At 40.1% G+C, this 20,822-nt stretch overlaps 2 protein-coding genes across 3 annotated transcripts; both read right to left on the bottom strand.

Moving 5' to 3' along the window:
• Window positions 1–117: 117 nt before the first annotated feature.
• On the bottom strand, window positions 118–2,182 carry LOC131453234 (corepressor interacting with RBPJ 1-like). Its single transcript, XM_058622450.1, has 4 exons — window positions 2,110–2,182; window positions 1,994–2,028; window positions 1,758–1,921; window positions 118–312 (listed from the first exon to the last, which is right to left on the bottom strand). Exons 2-4 carry the CDS (start codon window positions 2,007–2,009, stop codon window positions 244–246), a joined length of 249 nt encoding a protein of 82 aa, XP_058478433.1. The 5' UTR covers window positions 2,010–2,028; window positions 2,110–2,182; the 3' UTR covers window positions 118–243.
• A 6,908-nt stretch (window positions 2,183–9,090) lies between these two features.
• On the bottom strand, window positions 9,091–20,724 carry lss (lanosterol synthase (2,3-oxidosqualene-lanosterol cyclase)). Of its 2 annotated transcripts, none has more exons than XM_058652488.1 (22): window positions 20,618–20,724; window positions 19,926–20,094; window positions 19,450–19,588; window positions 18,773–18,881; window positions 18,440–18,561; window positions 18,244–18,340; window positions 17,144–17,279; window positions 15,415–15,523; window positions 15,197–15,315; window positions 14,747–14,844; window positions 14,534–14,561; window positions 14,341–14,397; window positions 14,047–14,118; window positions 13,812–13,862; window positions 13,514–13,663; window positions 13,121–13,217; window positions 12,295–12,400; window positions 11,644–11,709; window positions 11,480–11,560; window positions 11,215–11,388; window positions 10,356–10,434; window positions 9,091–9,705 (listed from the first exon to the last, which is right to left on the bottom strand). In XM_058652488.1, the coding sequence occupies exons 1-22, from the start codon at window positions 20,629–20,631 to the stop codon at window positions 9,568–9,570; spliced, it is 2,211 nt and encodes a 736-aa protein (XP_058508471.1). In that variant the 5' UTR covers window positions 20,632–20,724; the 3' UTR covers window positions 9,091–9,567. The 2 variants fall into 2 exon arrangements, with proteins under 2 accessions (XP_058508471.1, XP_058508479.1); XM_058652496.1 differs by having other exon boundaries at window positions 11,215–11,385.
• Between the last annotated feature and the right edge of the window lie 98 nt (window positions 20,725–20,822).

The following is a 20,822-nucleotide window of genomic DNA, read 5'->3' as shown; positions in this document are numbered from 1 at the left end:
AACTCAACTTTGCTCAGGATTGTTCCTCTTTTCGACAAACAGAAAAGAAAAATTGCATCAGTAACTTGAAACCCGTCGTGGTCACATGAGGGTGAGAAAAGATGAAAAACGCGACAGTTGAAGTAAAAAGAAAAAGTTTATTGCACCATAACCAAACAAAACAAAACAAAAACAGTCAACAAACAAACAAAAAAAGTGACTATGAATGTATGATTTCATCTCAGTAGCTTTCGTTTTTTTACTTCACTCATCACTGCTGGAGGAGGAGGAGGAGGAGGAGGAGGAGGAGGAGCTGCAGGAGCTGCTGTCAGACTGCAGGACAAATGGAGACAGACATTATTGCATCACCTGTCATTCGTGACAACTGACACTGATAATGATCATTAAGATTCGCCATTTTGTCCGGGAACATGAATAGAGAGAAGAAAAGTGTGTGAGGGGTTAAACAACATTTACACACACAATGTCAGGTGATGCTGCAGTATATTCCTCTCCCCTGCAAGGTTTATAATAGTTTTATTTCATTTTGACTTTCTGTTTTTAAAATAAGTTCCTTTTAATTCGTTTTTAGAGCGGACTTGCCATAGTTTGTATTATCATTATTTATTGTAAATGCTTGGTTTTAGTTTAGTTTTTATAAGTTTGTGTGTCAGTTTTTTTGTAATACAGAGTATTTGCCAGGTGCAAGATTCAAAAAGGTGATAATAATAAGTATTGTGTCTCAAATACAACCTTTCAAAATTGCCGGCACAGAAAAATCAAACACACTTCACATGAACCCGAAAGGGTCATGTATTAAATGAATTTACAAAGACTAGAATTCGCTAGATCCGTGTGTGTTTTATAAACACACACGGATCATTATTTTGTTAGTTATCGTTAGCTATAATAACCTGGATTGAAATGTGTTAAGGAGGAAACATTCGTGCAAAATTCTTTCCCGCGAGGCTGGAATGAACCCTGCTGTGTTATCATGTGTCTTCACTAACAGCATCAGTGTTTCTCAGTCCTGTTTCCTCAAATACTCTGTCGCTGTACTTAAGTACAACATTCCCATATACAGTATTTGTACTTTTTTATTTGGATTTCTAGCAACTTTGACTCTTACTCCACTACATTTCCTCCAACTATCTTTGTTACTACCAAATAAAATCAGAAGAAGAAGAGTTGGTAAGAGAGGTGCTTTACGCTACAGTTTTCACCCACACATATAGACTAGCAGAGCCAAGAATTGAACCCACAACCTTCCAGTACAGTAAACGTCATAGACTTTAAGACTTTTACTTTAAGTAATATTAAATATAAAAGTGACTTCAACTTCTACCAAAGTCATTTTCTAGTAAGATACTTGTACTTTTACTCAAGTATCCCTTTAAGGTACTTCATAGAAGACTGTCCACTGCCCTGCATGTTTCAGATGTTTCCCTGCTCCAACACAGCTGGTTCCAAATCCCGAGGACCAGGATTGAGAAACCACCACTACCTTCTCTCTCTACTGTAAGTAGACTGTATCTCTCCCTCCCTCTTTTGAGGAAATCTTGTTTCCCCATGTATCAGGTGAGAGGGAGTGCTGTGGCTCCAGGACAAGGAAATTCGATCGCAGCCATAAAAGCAAGAGTTCAATGTTGCGCACAACTCCATCCCCCTCCTCCTCCTCCTCCTCCTTCTTCATCCCAAAGAGTTATTGATAAAAATCTGAATCGTGTGTTTACTCTGACTCAAAATCTACCTCTTCCCATAGGTTAAGTGAAGCTTACCCCATGACAGCTCTTGCCCTTCTTGTGACACTTTTGGTGCTTGTGGCCCGCACTGTGCCTGCCTTTCTTGTGCTTGGGCTTGCCCTTGCCCCCCTTGCATCCATGCTTCTTCTTCCGACCGGGGCTGTGGTCCTTGCGGCCACCATGGCAGCGGCCGTGACGTCCTGCAAGTCAATGATCGTCATCGCATGTATTTATTGACATCATTCCAAAAAAACAAGGGCTGCTGTGTTTACCTGGACTTCCTGGCATTTCAAAGCTGCTGTAAAACCTAAAAAAGTAAAAGATGAAAATAAACTTAAGTAGATGTGTTAAGATAAAAAGATGAGAGAAGATCTTTACTAAGACTTACCATGGGCTGCAGAGAAGATCCTCAGATGGAGTTGGCACCTGCTGCTCCTTTTTACAGGCAGCCACACCTGAGGGGCAGTGACAACTCTTCTGTCACGTGAAGATTTTCATCCAACCTATCCAACTTATGGAAACAGTGGGCCCTGTTATTATTATTGTGTCACAAACAAAGAGACACATCATAGGGGCCAGTATTACACACACACACACACAGGCACGTGACCCGAGGGACGATGAGATAATTTGCACCTTCATTGTGCTCATATTTGACGAGCCTCACGCCCATGTGATGTTATCAGAGAAGATATTTTGTTTTCGCAAGACTGATGGAAACTAGAAAACTATGCCATAGTGCACTGTACTGCACTGCACACTAATAAGTGGGGAGGCTGTTGCGTAACAAACACATAATGTGCAACAACTGGGATTAGAACACAGAGCATTTAGGCTGCTTTTCTTACATCACGGTGTTAAAGTGTTATTTTCAGCACAAACTATATGCAATCTGATTGTTTTTTTCATTTTCTCCAACTATACAAGCACACCTGTGCAAAAAGTACTAAAATGGGATTGAATTTGTGAGATTTGTCACATTTCAGAGTTGAACAAACGTTAAAGAGAAACGGTCTATTTTGTGCAAAAGTCACAAAATAGACAAAATATGCAAAATATAAAATGAATCATAACTTTGACTCTACAACATAAAAGATGTAAATATTCCTTATTTTGAATTTGATGCCTGCAAAAAAAGAACGGACCACTGTGTTACATCACCTTTCCTTTCAGCAATAGGTGGAATTCTTTCCATTTCTTGCATATATACACTAAAATGTTTTGGCTGGATGTTCAAAATTACATAATTGGGAAAACTGGCCGTGCAATAATTCAGCCAAAAGAAAAGGACATTTTGATTTGCTTTGTTGATGCAGGAAAATTCCTCTAAACCCAACATGAAACATTATCTGCAAGATGAGGGAATCCCTAAAATTCCTTGCCATTGTACGTTGAGAAAAGTTGTTAACTTAAACTTTTGGCCTATTTGCTGACGCAGTTGTTCACAAAGAGGTTTCATGTACAGTATATGGTCCAACAGCATTCCTCAATTTTTCCAGTCTTTTTTATTGGCTCTGTGAGTGAATAATTGCAAAGAACAATACGGTTTATCAGTTTGAACATGAAATATCTTGTCTTTGAAGGGAATTTAGTTGAGTTTATGTTGAAAAGGGTTTTACACAACGTCCCAGCTTCATTAAAACTGGGGTTTATAGTTCTTTTAATGTTATGATCAGAGTCAAATTCATTTCTTTGCCAGCAGGGGCGCTGTTAACACAGTAGGCAAAACAGACTATAACTATACCTGAGGCCCTGAACTGAGTCAGTGCTGCCTTCTAATAGGAAAGGTGAACTTGGACAGTCTTGTATAAAGTACCTTAAAAGGATACTTGAGTAAAAGTACAAGTATGTTACCAGAAAAATCACTTTGGTAGAAGATGAAGTCAATTTTTAAATAATATTACTTAAGTAAAAGTACTTAAAGTATATGACATTTACTGTACTTAAGTATCAAAAGTCGTTTTCTGATATAAAATGTACTTATAAAAGCATTTCAAAAAATGAGGCATGGTAGCTCAGTGGTAGGACGAGTTGTCTTTCAAGTGGAAGGTTGAGGGCTCAATTCCTGGCTCTGCTAGTCTTTATGTGTCCTTGAGCAAAACACTTAACCCTATATGGGTAAACGCTGTAGTGTAAAGCAGCTCATCAACACTAGAGAAGCTCTATATAATTACAGACCATAATACCAACTCTTCTTCTACTGATTTTATTTGGTAGTAATGAGTAACAAAGATAGTTTGAGGAAATGTAGTGGAGAAAAAGTTAAGTACAGATGCGAGTACTTTGTTACGTTTCAACACTGAACTCCAGTTTTATGACATTCTTGGGGTTCAATGACAACATAATTCCCAGAAGACATCTTCTCCGTCTTCTCCTGTCATTCTTTGCTTCTTTCTTTGAAACTTGCCATTCATTTGACAGAGTTTTATTTAAAATATGCACGTCCCAATTGCCAGTTGGGATTGGGGATTGGACTGACCAACGCTCCCGCTTTGTTCTGCTCCCAGAGCCACACAGCACCGAACTTTTCAAGTTCCTACTGTGGGTGGTGGTCCACAGGGGCACGAGGCCACATAACAAGTGTGGGCTGGGACCCACAGCCCTGAAACCAGGCCTAACTGAACCGCTCTTTGTCTGGTCCAACTAGAACCAAGTTGCCAAGGGAGACCCCCAGACATAGCTCCAGCTGTCAGGTCATTAGGGCACTCAATCTCCTCCACCACGATAAGGAGGAGCAAGATATAGACATAAGAAGAAGAAACATAAGCACATATACAAACACGATTAGTCATATATACAGTAGATGTCAGCTGTGTGACTTTATACTGTATGAAACCACACCTCCAAAACGACCCAGTGATCATCATCGTCAGGGCAGGGAAACAACTCCCACCATTTATTTCTTCTTTTTGGAGTCCATAAAGTTTATTTTTTTTATACATATTTGATACATATTAACACATCCAGGTTCATGTGTTTTTTTTTTTTATTGTTAACCTTCAGATCTGCATGCCCTACAATGATTTTACACAATTCTTCTCACTTTAGGGGTCACCACAGCGACAGATTATGTGCCTTCAGCTCACCCTCATCCCAACTTTCCCCCCACAATTTAGTGGTTTATCACACTCAACCCCGCGTACACGCACCAGCCCATGTCCTCACAAAACCAAACACTTTCACTGACGAGTGTCCCTCTTGACGACAAAACTCAGGGGTGAGAAAAAGTAACGAGAGTTGAAGACGTGTAAAGAGAAAACGAAATTTATTTATAGCCAATACATTATTTCTGACAAACACATTTCAGAAACAAGACCTCAAATAAATGAGAAACCAATGATATATATATATATATATATATATGTATATGCACTGTATATAGTGTGTATATGTCTCCATTTGACGACTCGATTCATCTCGGCGGCGTCATCTACTCAGAGTCGCAGTCGGTGGAGCTGCAGGAGCTGCTTTCATTCTGCGGCACAAACGGACACACAAGACAGACATTATTTCATCCCATTTATAATTATTATTTAATTTTTACATTCGAGCTGGAATGACCTTTGTTTTTTTTACACTTCAGTTTTGGAGAAAAGAAAAGAGCAAATATGACCAGAATGAGTCTAACTTCAATTTCAAGAGCTATGCAAAGGGAAAGCGTGTTGTTGTTTTTTCAAACGTATAGACATCACAACATTCTTTTTTCCCCGACAGAATGCACAGTATATTCCTCCGCTTAGTCACTGAATTTAAGCTTTTAGACTTTTGCAGGTGCCCCAGTGAGACTGGAATGTAAAGCTCTCTAAAGATGTATTTTGTCTTCACTCTGTGACCTCAGTCCACCTCCACCACTACTCTCTCTCCCTCCCTGCCTCCCCCATTTTCAGGAAATCCTGTTTTCCCTCTTGTCAGGTGAGAGGGAGTGGCGTGTGGCTTGAGGACACTGACATTTGATCACTATAATAAAGCAGGAGCTCAGGTAAAGAGTGACTGTCTGCACTGCATCTTACCCCGGCAGATTTCTTCCCCTTCTTGTGACACTTCTTGTGGTCGTGTCCCTCTTCTCTGTGTTTCTTGCCCTTGCCCCCGCATTCTCCTTTGTTCTTTCCACCTTTACCGGGGCTACCGTCCCGGCCGCGGCCTTGGCCTTGTTGACCTCGGTCTTGTTGACCTCCTGTAAATCGGAGACACGTATTTTTTACACGTTCAGTACAAAGAACGAAAGAAGAACGAGGTGAGGATGAAAAGCCCCCCAAAAATAGGGCTGCTGCTGTATGGGTGCATTGTTTACCTGGACCTCCTGGCATTTTCAAAAACTTTTAAACCTAGAAGTGAAGAAAGGATAACCTAGAAGAAAGGATAACAGAAAGGAAAATTATTTTTAATCAAAACAACTGCACCATCAGCACACTGCACGATATGTCTCTACTTACCGCAGGCTGCAGAGAAGATCCACTGATGGCGTTGGCACCTGCTGCTCACTTATACAGGCAGCCGCACCTGATAGGCAGAGCCTGGAACTAAGACAACCCCTCCTCAGACTTATTGAAACCGCATGCCTATCTGTTATTGTGGTGTCAACACAAAGTAAAGAGACCCATTATGAAAAAGGGCCCGGCCCAGACCGGCACGCACACAACCTAGTCCTCGTGTTTGACGAGACAGTTGGGCTCACACCCATGTGACATTGTCAGAGGAGATATTTACACTTGGTTTGATGCACTGCACACACAGAATGAAAACACCTGAACCCATCCCTTAATGCACTCATGAAACAATAAATGAGGTCGGGAGAACTGAGTCAGAGACTCCCCAGTGACACCAGGTCGCTGCCTTGAACTGGAGCATGTAAGAGGGAACTCACACCCCTGGCTGCCCGTGCACTTTAGAGTTCATTTAAAAATGATTTTATTTGTTTTTGAATCCTTAAATGGTCTTGCCCCCGCCTTACCTCTCTGAGCTGCCTCATCCTTACACTCCTGAGGTCAGCTGATCAGCTGCTCCTACAGTTACCAAAATCTAGACGGAAGCTCAGAGGGGACATAGTTTTTTTTTTTTTGTCGCTGCAACAAGATTGTGGAATAATCTCCTACTGCATGTTAGACACGCCCCCTTCCCATTTTTACTATTTATTATTAATAATAATAATAATAATAATAATAATACATCATATTTGGCTTTCGACCCAGTATGAGACATTGGTTTTTTATTGTATGACTTATTTATTTGTGCATTTATACTTTCTACAGTATTTTACAGTAGCTTTATTGTACGTTTTACCGTTTGTTCCGAGGTCTATTGGTTTATTTTATTTGCTTTATTTATCTTTGTTTCAGCTGTTGTTGTTTCTAAAGTGCTTTATAAACAAAGTTGGATTGGATTTGATATGAGAAGTTTTGAGCGTGACATTCTCAGGGGTTCAAATTGCAAACTTGGCAGAACACCGTTGCAACTGAATGGCTACTTAATCCCAATTCCTGAGTTCAGTTTTTCTGATAATCTGTTTCATGTGTCTAGTATTTACATGCATTTTTATTTAAAATATGCAAGTGCACTGCAGTCCACACACAAACTGGCAATTTATAGTCAAGTATTAGTCATCTTTTTTTTAATTGTTATTATTTTAAACAATCTGCATTGGAAAAACAATTATTTAACTAATGGGCTGCTTATTGCTTTCACATAGGACAATATGAACTGTGGCAAATGCTGCTAAATGCTTAAAATCTTTATTATTTTCTTTCAAGCACTGATTTTCCGAGTTTTATTTAAAATATGCAAGTGCATCGCAGTCCAGACACAAACGCAGATTGGGAGACCATATATTAAACCATACGTGTTTAATAAATGTTTCCTTCAAGCTGCAGTGAGAAACTTCTGGTGATTTTTGTTTGTTGTTGATATTTTTCGGCATCTATCTGGGCTTCGTGAGTAGAAACGAGGTAACATTATACGTACTGTATGCTGCGAAAATGGTCTCTGTCAAGCAAACGTGTCCTCTTCCTCTGTTTCATTGAATTATTTTCTCATTCATTTACTGCTTTACGTTGATTTGTTGTTCAGCAAAACACAAAGAAACAAGCTAAACAGGTTCCGAGCGACTACACACACGTCCTCACGCTACTACAATCAGGAATGGATTTTACACTGACTTTCTGCAAAACAAATAGAAGTTTGCCTTGTAAAAAAAGTCTGTGACTTAATGGTGTTAGTTGCCAGAGTTGGATTGAATTAAATTTAACTTTTTTTTTCTGTCCATTAGAAAACACTTTCTACATTACAGTTCAGAAATGCAATGGCAGCCTAGTAATGTGGTAACAGGGACATATTATTATGGGTTCTACACTGTAATATCCAGATAATAGCTGGGTTATAACAATGTAATAGTGTAAGTAAACGAAAGAGAAACAGAAAATGAGCATTTTCAACCCTGTTATTAGACAGAAAGTAGCACAAAAGTAGTAGCATCTTGAAACCATAAAGATTACGTTTTTCCCTCCTTGATTTTGAAATTTGATTTGTACTAATTTTCAAGTCACGTTCCAGTTCAATATTCACTTTTAAATCAATTAAAACATGTATAAAGCATTACATCACACGGGATACCATCAATACACCAAGTACTCTATATTATAATGCAAGAAAGTCGTATAATTGAAACCACCAGTTTAAACCCTAGTGATTTGCAAATTGTCAAATTAGAATTTCCTTTGTAAAACAATGAAGAAACCAATTGATTTTTAAGCCTTTTCATGACAAGGTACTGCACTGGTGGGAGGCAACTCTCATGAACAAGTTGTTTTGTGGGAATTATATTGGAAATAATTTGGAATTATCATCCTGAACTGAAAGGTTAAGTGTTATCAAACTGGTTTTCTTTCATCCCGACGTGGAAACTGCCCACGGAAAAAGCGAGTCGACTCCAAAAACCAGCTCTCTTATCAATCACCGTGTGTGCTGCCGTCCAAAAAAAAAAGCACAAGAACCAGTTACATAATCATGTGCATTGTTCATTTGTAGTCAAGCACAAAAATCTATCAGCTGTCAAGGCTGCAAAAAACCCCATAGCGTGCTTCTGTTTTTACCTGTCAATGCACCACAGCTACACAAACAAACCAACAATGTGTGAATAAAATATTTGACCTGCAAAGCATCTGGAAAACAATCCGGACGGCCACACCTTTCAATGTCTCCGTACAAATGTAGGTGTGCCATTGAAGGTGGTTTAAGAGCAGATTTACATTCACGGGGGGGGGTGACTCGAGGGCAGAGGACACGTCCGCCACTACAGTTCTGCTACAACTACACCGTGACCTACTTTTTGTGTTGGTGTTTTGAGCAGGATTATTAAAAACAACTACTAAAATAATTCATGACAAACCATTGTATTTTTGGAACAGATGGATACAGGAGCTTATATTCTTTGTGCAGGTGTGAAAGTGTCACAGGGAAGATTTAGGACTCAAATGTGATGCAAACACTCGTCTTATCTCACGCTTTCTCAACAGAAGAATTGTTACAACTCCCACACGTGCCAATACAACCAGAGAAAAACGTTTTTTTTTCTTCATCATAAATGCTTTATATTTATCCAAGTTATTAATCTGAGCAGATTAACTGGGCGTCAGTGTTGTGAGCAGCAGCTCTGATGAATGGATGAGCTGAGCTGGAATGTCAACAAACAAAGTCATTCAAAGAATGGCTGCGGGCTGAAAACAAAGCTGACATGCAGAGAGTATACAGTATACTCTCCATTTTCTTTTTTACACTTTGTGGCTGTTATTTTTTTGTTCCCGCAGCTGTAGACGTTTTGTTTCCCTTTTTCTTTCACACAGTCTCAGTGACCTCACAGCTTGACCTTGCCAGCCAGTGGACTGCTGGGGTAAAGCGAGGTGAAGCGGCCAAGCGTCCACACTGGAAAAACATTTCTGTAGGAGGTGTAGCTGATGGCACAGCTCTTGTTGAACACGCCCGAGATATTTTCCTGGCAAGGTGGAAGCACAGGACGTTGGATATTAAATCCCACATGACACTTCATCATTCAGTACATACATTTGCTATCGTTTGGACTGATTGCAGAGTAACTTGTGTATAAATCCCTGGCGATTGTTGCTGGTCTTTGCCCAGTTATTTATACATAAATTCTGCAAACAAACAACTAGAACATGGAAATGCGATAATTAAGTAAGAATGAAACGCTAGAATTGTGTTTTTATTCATGTACAAAATGAAAATGGTTACCGAGCAAATAGCGACTACCAGCTATTTGTCTACAGACAAATCATCATGCAGAAGCCTGGCGTCAGTGCCCGCCCACTGCTCCGTTGACTCCCAGAGAAGCTGAGCTTCCCTGGAAGTGACGTTTTTGCCGCATTTGCTCACCGCAGTGAAAATAAACTATTCTGTGTCGTCCCATAGAGAACAGTTGAAGCTGAGCTTCAAGTGGTTTTAATGCGGAGGCTGCTAAGGGAATACGAAAATCACCTAAGATGACCTGTCATCCGTGATAAACAGCTGATTCTGAACAAACTAGTGACACGTTCTAGCGCACGTTTAGTCTTAGAGGAAGCTGGGCTTCCCTTGCAGTCTTAGAGCCACTGGTATAAATGATAAATATGCAAAGCAGAGACTCACCTGTGGCCAGTCTCCAGTAGGTAGCTGCTTGTCAATCAGCAGCTGCACACCTCTCTCAATGGCCCACCTGTCAGGATGCCTGGTTAAACACAAAGACGATTAAAATTTAACTTGAGAGTGTTTAGTTTTCTGATTATCTGTTTCATGTATTAAGAATGGACTATGATTTTTATCTAAAACATTCAAGTGCACTGCAATCCAGACACAAACGCAGATTGGGAGAGACCGAGCAGAAGCTGCAGAAGTGTAAATTGGTTTACGCTATTATTCAGCCTCTGTTTGGTCTTTGTGAACACAAAACACATAACATAATTGTATGCTGCGTCCTTCATTAGAAAATGGACACTTAAGCAATACTATCAGACCTGGCTGAGGGAGGATTTGTGTGTATACAGCAGCAGGACAGGGGCGGGTGGGAGCAAGGAGTGTTTATCCTGTCAAACTGCTGAATGACCAGGGTTTTTTGAGCAGTAGAATCTTTTCATGGGTGACTCTTTCTTTGTTTTTCAGCCAAACTCCAGCTTGTTAGCAGTCATCTCACTTTACTAGCTCAATATTTCTTTTGCCACTTCCTCTGTACAGCACAGGGGAAAAAACTAGTTCTAAAGATCAGCATCAGCTATAGATAAACCTATATAACGGTCAACCTCTCATTGAATAAATGACATGTAAGAAAAATCACATAATCTGGGGCAAACAACAGCTTAAAAGTTTTATCAAAGTAGGGTTGAACAATATGTGGAAAATATCTAATTGTGATATATAGGCTCAAGGCTTCGTTCAATATTCACAGTGTATCTTTTCCAAAATATACTTTATAAATGTACTGTATATCCAGCTGTCGTGGAGAGCATCATACCTGACAGCCATGAGGCCTAACAAGGCCCAGCAGGTGTTGTGGATCTGGGCAGTGCTGCTCTGGACGTAGCGCCGCTGCTCACATGACTCAAAGTCCTCCCCCCACCCTCCATCAGTCATCTGCTGGTTCAGCAGGAACTGACAAGCTTTCTGCACCTCCACACACACATTCCTGCTTCACAGAGGGAACAGTGGGGCTGTTCATTTAGTAAATAGAGTAAGTTATGAGTGAATGTGTTGTGGAACCAGTAGTTTTGTGTACTTACTCGTCCTTATAGACATGACCCATACAAGCAAAAGCTTCAAGGCCAAACCATATCCCATAGGTGAAGCACACGCCCCACGACCTGAACACAAGCAGAAGACCAGTGAGCTTTGATTTGACAGTTGGGTATGACATCAGACAGTGAAATCTCAAGTGCTTTCTCACCCTTCCCACGATCCGTCGGGACGCTGCACCTTCCTGCAGTACTCCAGTCCATCTCTTAGCGTGGAGCTGAGGAAGACAGTTTCACAGTTACATCTCTTTTCACACAGATTTAATCTGAAACCTCAACAAACGAGAGAAATGATTCAAAGCAATGTCATCATTAACTCCTGCAGGCTCTGTTTATCTTTTGTTTTGTCTTTGGAGTCTTTCATTTTATGCATATAATTAAGATTTTGCTACCGTTGTTGGAAATGTCAAGGTGGATAAAATGAACAATATTTATGTGTAATGAAACTACTTTCTCTGTGTGGGCAGATCAATCATAGTTGGTTTATGAGGGCCACCAGTAATGGAACAACAACATCCTCTTTGGTTTGTTAAGGCCAAAAGAAGTTGTTACAATCTGTAGTTGTAATTACTAATTTTTACATATTGTACCATAGTGTACATTTTACAATTTTTTTTAACCTTATTTGATAGGACAGATACGCATAAAGGGGGGAAGGAAAGGACCACAAATCAAATTCAGGTAATTAAAAACATCTTTTTGATGGCTTTGTTTCTCATCAAGTCTTTTTCAAACAATTGAACATCGGTCATTCATCCACCAGGACATGTTTTCAGCACGATTCATCCAGTGAGTAAGTTTACCTTATCTCTTCAGCACGGTGCTCAGGATAGACCTTCTGGAAATGCCTCAGTGCCTGCATCACCGCTGACGTGCACTCCACGTATGTATAATCTATCATGATGTCCCCTGTTTGTTTGTGTGTGTGAGCGGGAGGAAGATACAGACACAGAGCACACAGTTTTAATAAAAATAAAAAAATCATCAGGGAAATATGAATAATATTTGCCCTTTGACTGCACAGAAGGCAATAATGTGTCAACACATCTGGAGAGCAGTGGAAAATGTTGAAACACAAAATGTCAAGTTTATATTTGGCTCCTTGTTTCCCTTTTTCTGATCTGCCCTGCAGACTGAGTCACACTGTCAGTTAGATCACAGAGGAGGGAGTTCCCTCACGTTGTATCATTGGTTTCTAACAACAACAAACAAACAGTAACAATTCCTCCACATACACTACACACACTTTGTTGAATTGAATTGAAACGATTGAAAGAAACATTTTAAAGCTTAAAATGAAAAGGGTAAAGTTGAGTAAGGTGCTAGCAAACTTACTGTAAGATGAGATTTATTTTTTTTATTTTATTCCTGTCAATGAAGAACTTCATTACACAGTAAACCTTGTTCTGCATTGTTATGGTTCAGAGAGGTGGAGTCAGATAATGACAGGTAATGAGGTGATGTATGAGTGTTGGGAGTGTCGAGTTGTCCAACGCTTTGAGACGGACATTAAAGTACACTCTGAGTAACATTAAAGAAGCTCTCGCCGTGTTTCACCGCACTGAAAGGCCACTTACGTTTATTCTTTCGAGGGCCAAGTTATAGGTAACCCTTGAAAACACTACTCACCAAACACCTCAGAGGGGTTCAGCAGCTCCAGGAGTTTCCCTCCTCTCTTAGTTTCATACGTGGCAAATCCACCATCTGAGTTTTTCATGCTCAAAAGCTACAAAGACAAAAGAGACACATGATTTAAAAAAAAAAAAGGGCTGCAAAACTGCAGGAATACAGCACTGCTTATGTTTTGTGTATGGATGAAACAAATGGTCATGACATTAGAATGAATGATATTAAAGATCCTGGCAGTTGGATTCAATTGTTGGAATCATAAAAGTGAACTATTCCTTTACAACATTTGTATATTTCTGAGCCTGTAATCCCAAAATACTTGCACCTTGGTGTACGGAAACTTCAAAAAAAGGGTAAATAATTGCTCCATTTTTCATTTCCCTGTGCACTCACCACGTTGACCGCATCATACAGACGCTCTTTAGGGACAGACTGGCTGAGGAATGGACAGAGCTCCTGCAGCAGCATCACTGATTTAAGGCCCTCGGCCGTGCAGTCAGCCACAATCCATCCACAGTCACGGGTGCTGAAGGGGAAGCCTCCCTAAAAAAAACAAAAAACACACAAAAATACATTACCATGACTGGAAGTACTTTTACATGGACCGATTCTGATTGCTTTGACATTATTTCCAGAGGTTTTTAGTCTGTCATTTGACAGTAATGGAGAAAAAATGTGTCTTGTGTTTCACCTTGTTCATCTGTCGGTAGTACTTCTGGTAATCAGGTGGGTTGTCAGGTATCTGGTGGAGTGGAAAAACCAGTCAATTTCAACCTAAGCACACCTCAATGTCTGTACAATGAAAAGCATGTGACGGCGTGTGTTTTCGGTTTGGTTAGCGTTCTTTAATCAACATCTGTAAATAGCAGTATGAAGGAGGATCGCTTTAGGAGCTAATGAGCTTATGGGATGCACATTGAATGCACCTGTGTGATGGTGAGAAACTTATGGGCAGCTTGGAGGCACTCGGATAACCTGGGATTGTCCTGGGCTCCGGCCTGAAAGAAACAACCACACAAAGACATTGATCCTCACCTGTACAGGGATGTACAGTAACTGCTGTCAGTGACACTAAAGTAATACTCTTCTCATTGGTCTGCTCGAAAAGTCCATGGTTCAGTAACAGTTAATACAAAACGTTGCCATCACTCTTATCACCCACCATTTGCTTGCATTAACAGCTCTAACAACTATAATGTGAGTTGCCAGGTTTGTGTTACCTCAAGGAAAGCCTGGACAGCAAAACAAGTATCCCAGAGTTGAGATCCATTGGTTCCCTGAGCAGAAAAGAAATGATAAAAAAGGTCAAACACTCAGATCCGGTCATATTTGAACCCACTGAGATAAATCTCTCTTCCTAGGGTGACCTGGCTAAGAGGTCAGCATACGTCATAGTAGTCATAGCAGTCTCACCTGCATTTTCATGCCGTCCAGTCCCAACCTGGAACACAAAGAACTCACTGTTAGATCCATGTACACCGTCATCACTGCTGAGGGAACTGACGCTTTGAACATCATTGACTCGTGTAGGAAGCAAGAGCTTCTTCAAAAACAATTTCAACAGTGACAAGTTGGACATTTCTTTAACTGATAAGATGTGAAGAGGTCAGAGACAGTTGAACTGACCAGAGGTAGTCTGGGATCCTGGACACATGCTTCTGAAAGACTGCAGAAGAGGGACCATCTACATACCAGCGAACCAACATATTGATCGTCTTGGAGATCTGAGGAGAGAGACATATTCATACTTTACCAGTCCTAAAAAAGAAACCGATGAAAATAAGGGAACATTTTGTCTTGAAATAAACTCGGTAGAATAAGAAAATATGGCTTCAATAAGAGCACTTTTTGATCTTGCTTGAAGCACTTTTACTTCACATCCCTCTGTGCACCTTCTGTGCTTTGCGCCACCTACTGTTTATCTTGGTAAACTACTAATTATCTATGTTCACTGAACAGCAGTGGATGGAAACACAGATACATTTCGGGATACATTTTACCGGAAACCTAGCTTGTACATAACTCATATTCTATTCAGTCTGTGTTCTTTGTTTTGTATGTCAGTGTTTTTATTACCGGTCCAATGCTGATACACTTGGTGAATTGGTCGTCAGCCTTGATGTGCTCGTACAGCTCGTGGACAGCCTTTTCCCTGAATGTGGTGCTGTGATGGGCTTCGTACACATTTAACACCACTGCAGGACGACACAAACACAGTCACGTGGTGTTTCCTGTTTTACCACAACATGTCTGTTCATCGCCATGGCTCCCAAGTGTGTGTAGTGCTTGCTTACTGTAGGCAAAGGTGAGCAGTGTGCTGTGAGGTGTGTACATGTCACATGCTGCCACGTTGCTCCTCTGAGCAGGCCAGTTGATGGTGGCATAGTCTTGGACGTAAAGCTCCTACACAACAAAACACACGACGTAAGAAACACAAAATGACCAAATACATATACACTGAGATCCTGCATATAGAGGAAAAGTGAGTAGGAAAAAAAAAAACAAAAAAAAAACACAGGGATTGTCTCACTGAAGGGTATCACAGATGCACATGATGTGAATCACACGCTGTTGTCTTAACAAGCGTCACATTAGAACATCTCTACAACACTGACAAAGATGAGTGAAGTGTTGGAGACTAGCGGTCCACTACTTTACAACAAAAACCCTCTTTTTTAAGCAATGATGACTATTCCCAGATTTGGTACTTGCTGACACTGCATGTATTGATACCAGTGCCTAAAAATCCAGTGACTTAATGACATCTCATGGTGAGACTGAAGAACATCCCTCCCTCTCCCAAATGCATCACAAAACTATCGTGGCATGAGTATTCTTGTAAAATGCACAATCTGGCGAGTTTGAGCTGCTACAGAAACAAGATGACAGACTCCATAAAACAAGACACTTGGCTAAAGTATGTGAACACAGGTTAATTTAGGTCAACAAATACCAACCTTTTTTTTTTGATTATTATTGTTATTATTTCTAAGCAGTTATGCACTTGTATAAACATACTTAGAGGTAGTAAAATGGATTATAGAAAAAATGTGTGTGCAGACTGCAGGGAATGCATGGAAATGAAAGTCAAACTAACTTTTGCAGCCAAACATAAAGTCACGTTGACTCATATCTTCCGTGGTCTTGCATCATCTAGTATCTGCTATCAACAGCCACTTTCCACTGACGTGCCAGAGCTGTTTCACAGTTCACAAATCAATGCAGAACAGTGTCTTTGAGTAGGACTTTGAGTGCAGTTTTAGTTTTTGGATGCTATGGCTTTTTTTTTAATGTGCCACTCAAGGCTGAGCCACACGACTTAAACATTCCACATCCCTGACTGTGTGATATATTCCACATACATAACATGTAGCACACTGAATGTCAGCACTGTTTCAGAACAGCAAGTGAAATTTTTATTGTTTGGTTGTGCCCAAAATGACTCAGCTTAACCAGTTTAGGAACAGGAGAGACGGGTTTCTCCTGATATAATCAGCTTAGATATTTGTCAGCCATGTAAACTACAAGTGTGTAACCACAACAATGACTCATAATAATGCACTACAGTTTTTGTTTTATGCAGAAGTTGTTTTGATAAACAACCCTAAGATTCATTTAGAGTCATATATCGTAATAAAAAACAGTCAAATAAAACATTTAAGGGCTCGTGAGGTATTTCAAAAGAATGTGTCTTGTGGTTTTAAAAAAATAAACCATTTAAATGATTGTAATTTCAACATCCTGTGGTTTGTGGCTGTGTATACATCTCATAACATCACCTTGGACTGAAAACTGTTGAAATTGTGATGGTATTTTATCGTTCTTTAAAACTAACATTTCATAGATTAAATGGCAATTTGATGAATCAAAAACTAATCATTAAAGAAATTAATTGTCAGATGTAGCCCAACTGATAACATTGACTGCAATGTAACTTAACTTCAGGCTAAACCAAGAAAAACAGAAAGTGTGCTTTCAAACCGCTCCACTGATTGTTTATTGCAAAAAGTGTGGCTTCTGCACCTGTCTGAGGCTGAGGATCAGAGAGTCTTCCTCAGCTGTTAGTCGGACGGCGTAGCAGTAGCTCATAGGGAGGTAGACCTGGCGACAGTGACACCACAGAGTTGAGGGGTGGGCTGGCATCCAAGCAGGAAACAGCCTGAAACAGACAAAAACACTCACATCAGACCCGAAAAGCTATTCAAGAAATGTTAACAATAACTCAGCTTTTTACAGAAGCCCTGAAAGGCAAGTAAAAACTGTTTCTAAGATGATATTCCTACAATAAAAAAACAGGTTGTTAAAAGATAAGAAAAAAATAAAAATATTTTATATTTAAAGGAACATTCCCTTTGCATTCCTTTCAGAAAAACCTTGGCTAATCTAATCACACACAGAGTAGGTAAGTGGTGACACAGCACCCCCTAACGGCCAAAAGAGGGATTACAAAAACAAACACTATTCTTAGCAAAACTCCTGAAACCACATGAAAATCTGACTATCTTTACATCATTACCCCTGGAAGCCTCTCAAAGTATTTTCCCTTTTTCTTTTTCCCAAAGGTAGAAAAATAACTGGGAAAAATTATCCGAAAAAAACCTGAATTTCACTTGCCTTTCAGGGCTTCTGCAGCTCCTAGAGTAGTTCAGAAAATATTTAAATATACTGCTTTTTACCTTAAAGCAGATCCTCTAGTTCACAAAGCAGTGACACATTTACATTTTCAACCAGATTTCAATGTAGCCCTTTTAATGTCAGAATGAATGCTTTTTTATCTGATAAAATATAACAGTTGAATGATAAATAATACAAATAAAATTACTTAAATTCAGTAACTAGTTATTGAACAACACTAATGGTCTGTCACTGTAATTTATATTCTTATATTCTGTCTGTGCTGCAGTGCAATTATATACAGTAGTTTTAGGAAAAATAATGTATAAACTAAATATGAAACGCATGAAACAGGTCATCAAACACAAACAAAAAACTTAGATGAAAATTAAAGTGACTTTAAGTCACTTTCTTTTCATTTACAGAAGGTGCATTTCTCATTGTTAGTGTACTTAAATGAGTGGATGGGTAGAGAAGAAGGGAATGGGATGTTCAAACATCATGCTCACCACATCTCTGGTAGGAGTGTGTTCATTCCCTCCCAACTGTAGACATTTAAAATGGCCAGCCAGAATTTACCCCATGAGGGAATCCCCACAGCACCACCTGAACAACATAAAAAACACAGAGAGTTTTGGTGAACACAGACCAGGAAGTTTGACATGGTTACTACGACAAGCACAATTTCAACCTTTTCCTCTTCACCTTTACTGTGCAGGTTATTTCTGGCTCGAACCATATCTGGATCATCAGGTTGTACTCCCAGAATCCTTAGTGAGGTGTAGCTCAGTGCTGTGCCAAAGACGGTGGACTTATCTTCAACGTGTCTGCGGAAAAACAAACAAACAAACACCCACCCACCCACAATGCAACATTAACCTATATATCACACAGTCAGGGATTTCTGACATTTGTCCTGGAAATACTCTGTAGCAGTGGACAAATTTACACTTCAGGTAAACACCACAACAGTCGAGATCCATATTAGACATAAGACAAGCATGAAAGTGAAAAGATGACAAACAAATAGTGACTTACAGACCCCAGCCTCCATCTGGCAGCTGCACGGAGCGCAAGTACCTCACCATCTCCTTCTTCCAGGCCTCAGGCAGATGGATCTTAGCCACATGACATGTGATGAGGAGGCCTGAGGAGCAGTAGTGATGGTTGACAATTTGGCATATTCACTTGTTACTCAGGGACTGTCTTTCAGACACTTAAAGTGCACATGCATGCAAGCTACAGTCTGTATAAATCATGTCAGTATCTGCCAGCAACTTTGAAAACACAGTTGGAACAAATGCCTGGAGTCAAACATCTATTTTTATAGTATAATGTGAAAATGAGCATTCGCACCTAATATTTATCTGGCAAGACAGCTATTATCACCTCTTGGTAATTGCAATTAGTTATTGGTAGCCCAATATTGGTCAAACTGTTATTGAAATTTTAATAAAAATTGGAATTAGGGTGATAAAGGGAGACTTAGAGCTCTACATTGTACATACCAGTATTGTGGTAAAAGTCTTAGGCCACAATTAGAAATGCCAATGATGACAGAATTGGGCAGACATAAATAAAGCTGGTGGTGCCCTGAGATCGTTGCACAGTATTGTACTTATGGCGTTTTTTTAACTAAACTAAGCATTTATGAAAAAAGGTACACATTTTTCAGGAATGAAAGGAAATAAGATGCAGAGGATGGTCTGTCCGACCTGGGAGCAGGAAGAGAGGTCCACCATAGTCTCCAGCCCAATGACCGTCCTCAGCCTGAAGGTAACTGTAGAAGTTCATGCCTTTCAGAGCAGCATCCACCGCTGTGAGGGCAGCAGGGGATCCAGACACAAACTTACTCTGAGGAGAGAAGACAGAAATATGTAGCCAAGAGCTGTATGACAACAAAGTGTAGATCTGTGTGTGTGTCTGCATTTGTATAGTTACACAGAATAGTCCAGTGACAATGATATGGTGGACTCACATGTACATTATGCAGATCTGCAGTTGTACAAGTGCAGGTGGTGGATTTGGTGACTATTAAAAATGATGATCCGTTTGACTGAACTTCCTCTGTACTCCTCTTTTATTTAATTGCACATTTATCCCCATTCACATGCTGAAACCAGCAGTTGGAAGACGACCCACTTGACCACTGACCCACAACTGTGTGTGCATAAAGAGATGCAAAACCCACCGTGTCCATTCCCAGTGAGTGAGCTTCCAGCATGGTCTGTTCTCTCTCTGGAGCTTCCTGATCTTCCACATAGCGCCAGGTCTGTCTGCCCTCGACATTGGTCAGCCTCCAGCGGCTCAGGTCTGTGGCAGGCTCCGTTTTGTATGGACCCCCACGCCTCCGCAAGTGCCTGGCAAGGAGATTTTGCATTTTAATGATGTAGTCCCTTTACATTACATTATATTATATGTACATGCTACTAGGTATGCAAAGATAGTACTTGAGGTAGAATAGTTTAAACTACGTTCTCAGGCTGAGCACTTTAAGAAAATACCCCCAATTTTGATAGAGGGATCCCTTCATGTTGCCATTTTATTGTCATTTACAGTTATAACAGTATAGGCTACAGCTGAGTCAAATCACTGCAATACAAAAATGAAATGTCATATACTGTGTTTATCCATATACACAGTGTACATACATCATGTTATAAAGTGGGGATACGTCAAATCTGAACCAACACAGCAGTCAATTTAAGTATATTGAAGTTAGTATTATTCTTACTTACTACAGCTTTTCTCATTAACGTCATAACTGTAAAGCAATCATTGCGCGTTCATATTATTTCACAAGAAAAACAACGTTGGTGTGGCTGTACAAAATCACTTTAGGCGACAGTGTACGTACAATGAAAAACACAAATGTATACTTACGTTCCCTCAGTCATAGTTGTGTTGGACAGCCAGACAGTTGTGTGTGAATTTCTTCAGAGATGCTTTAAAAACTCTGCCTCCTCCGTTTCCCTCTTCTCATCTGGGAACTGTAGTTCTCTAAAACAACCACCGCTCACTGTGAGTAACCGTTCACACCACATTTCCCAGAAGACACGGCGGTGACGTTCGAGTTTTCCTCGTGGAG

The sequence above is a fragment of the Solea solea genome, chromosome 2, assembly GCF_958295425.1.
Source record: "Solea solea chromosome 2, fSolSol10.1, whole genome shotgun sequence".
NCBI lineage: Eukaryota > Metazoa > Chordata > Actinopteri > Pleuronectiformes > Soleidae > Solea > Solea solea.
Note: the sequence above shows the minus strand (reverse complement) of the source record. Positions and strands in the feature narration are given on the sequence as shown.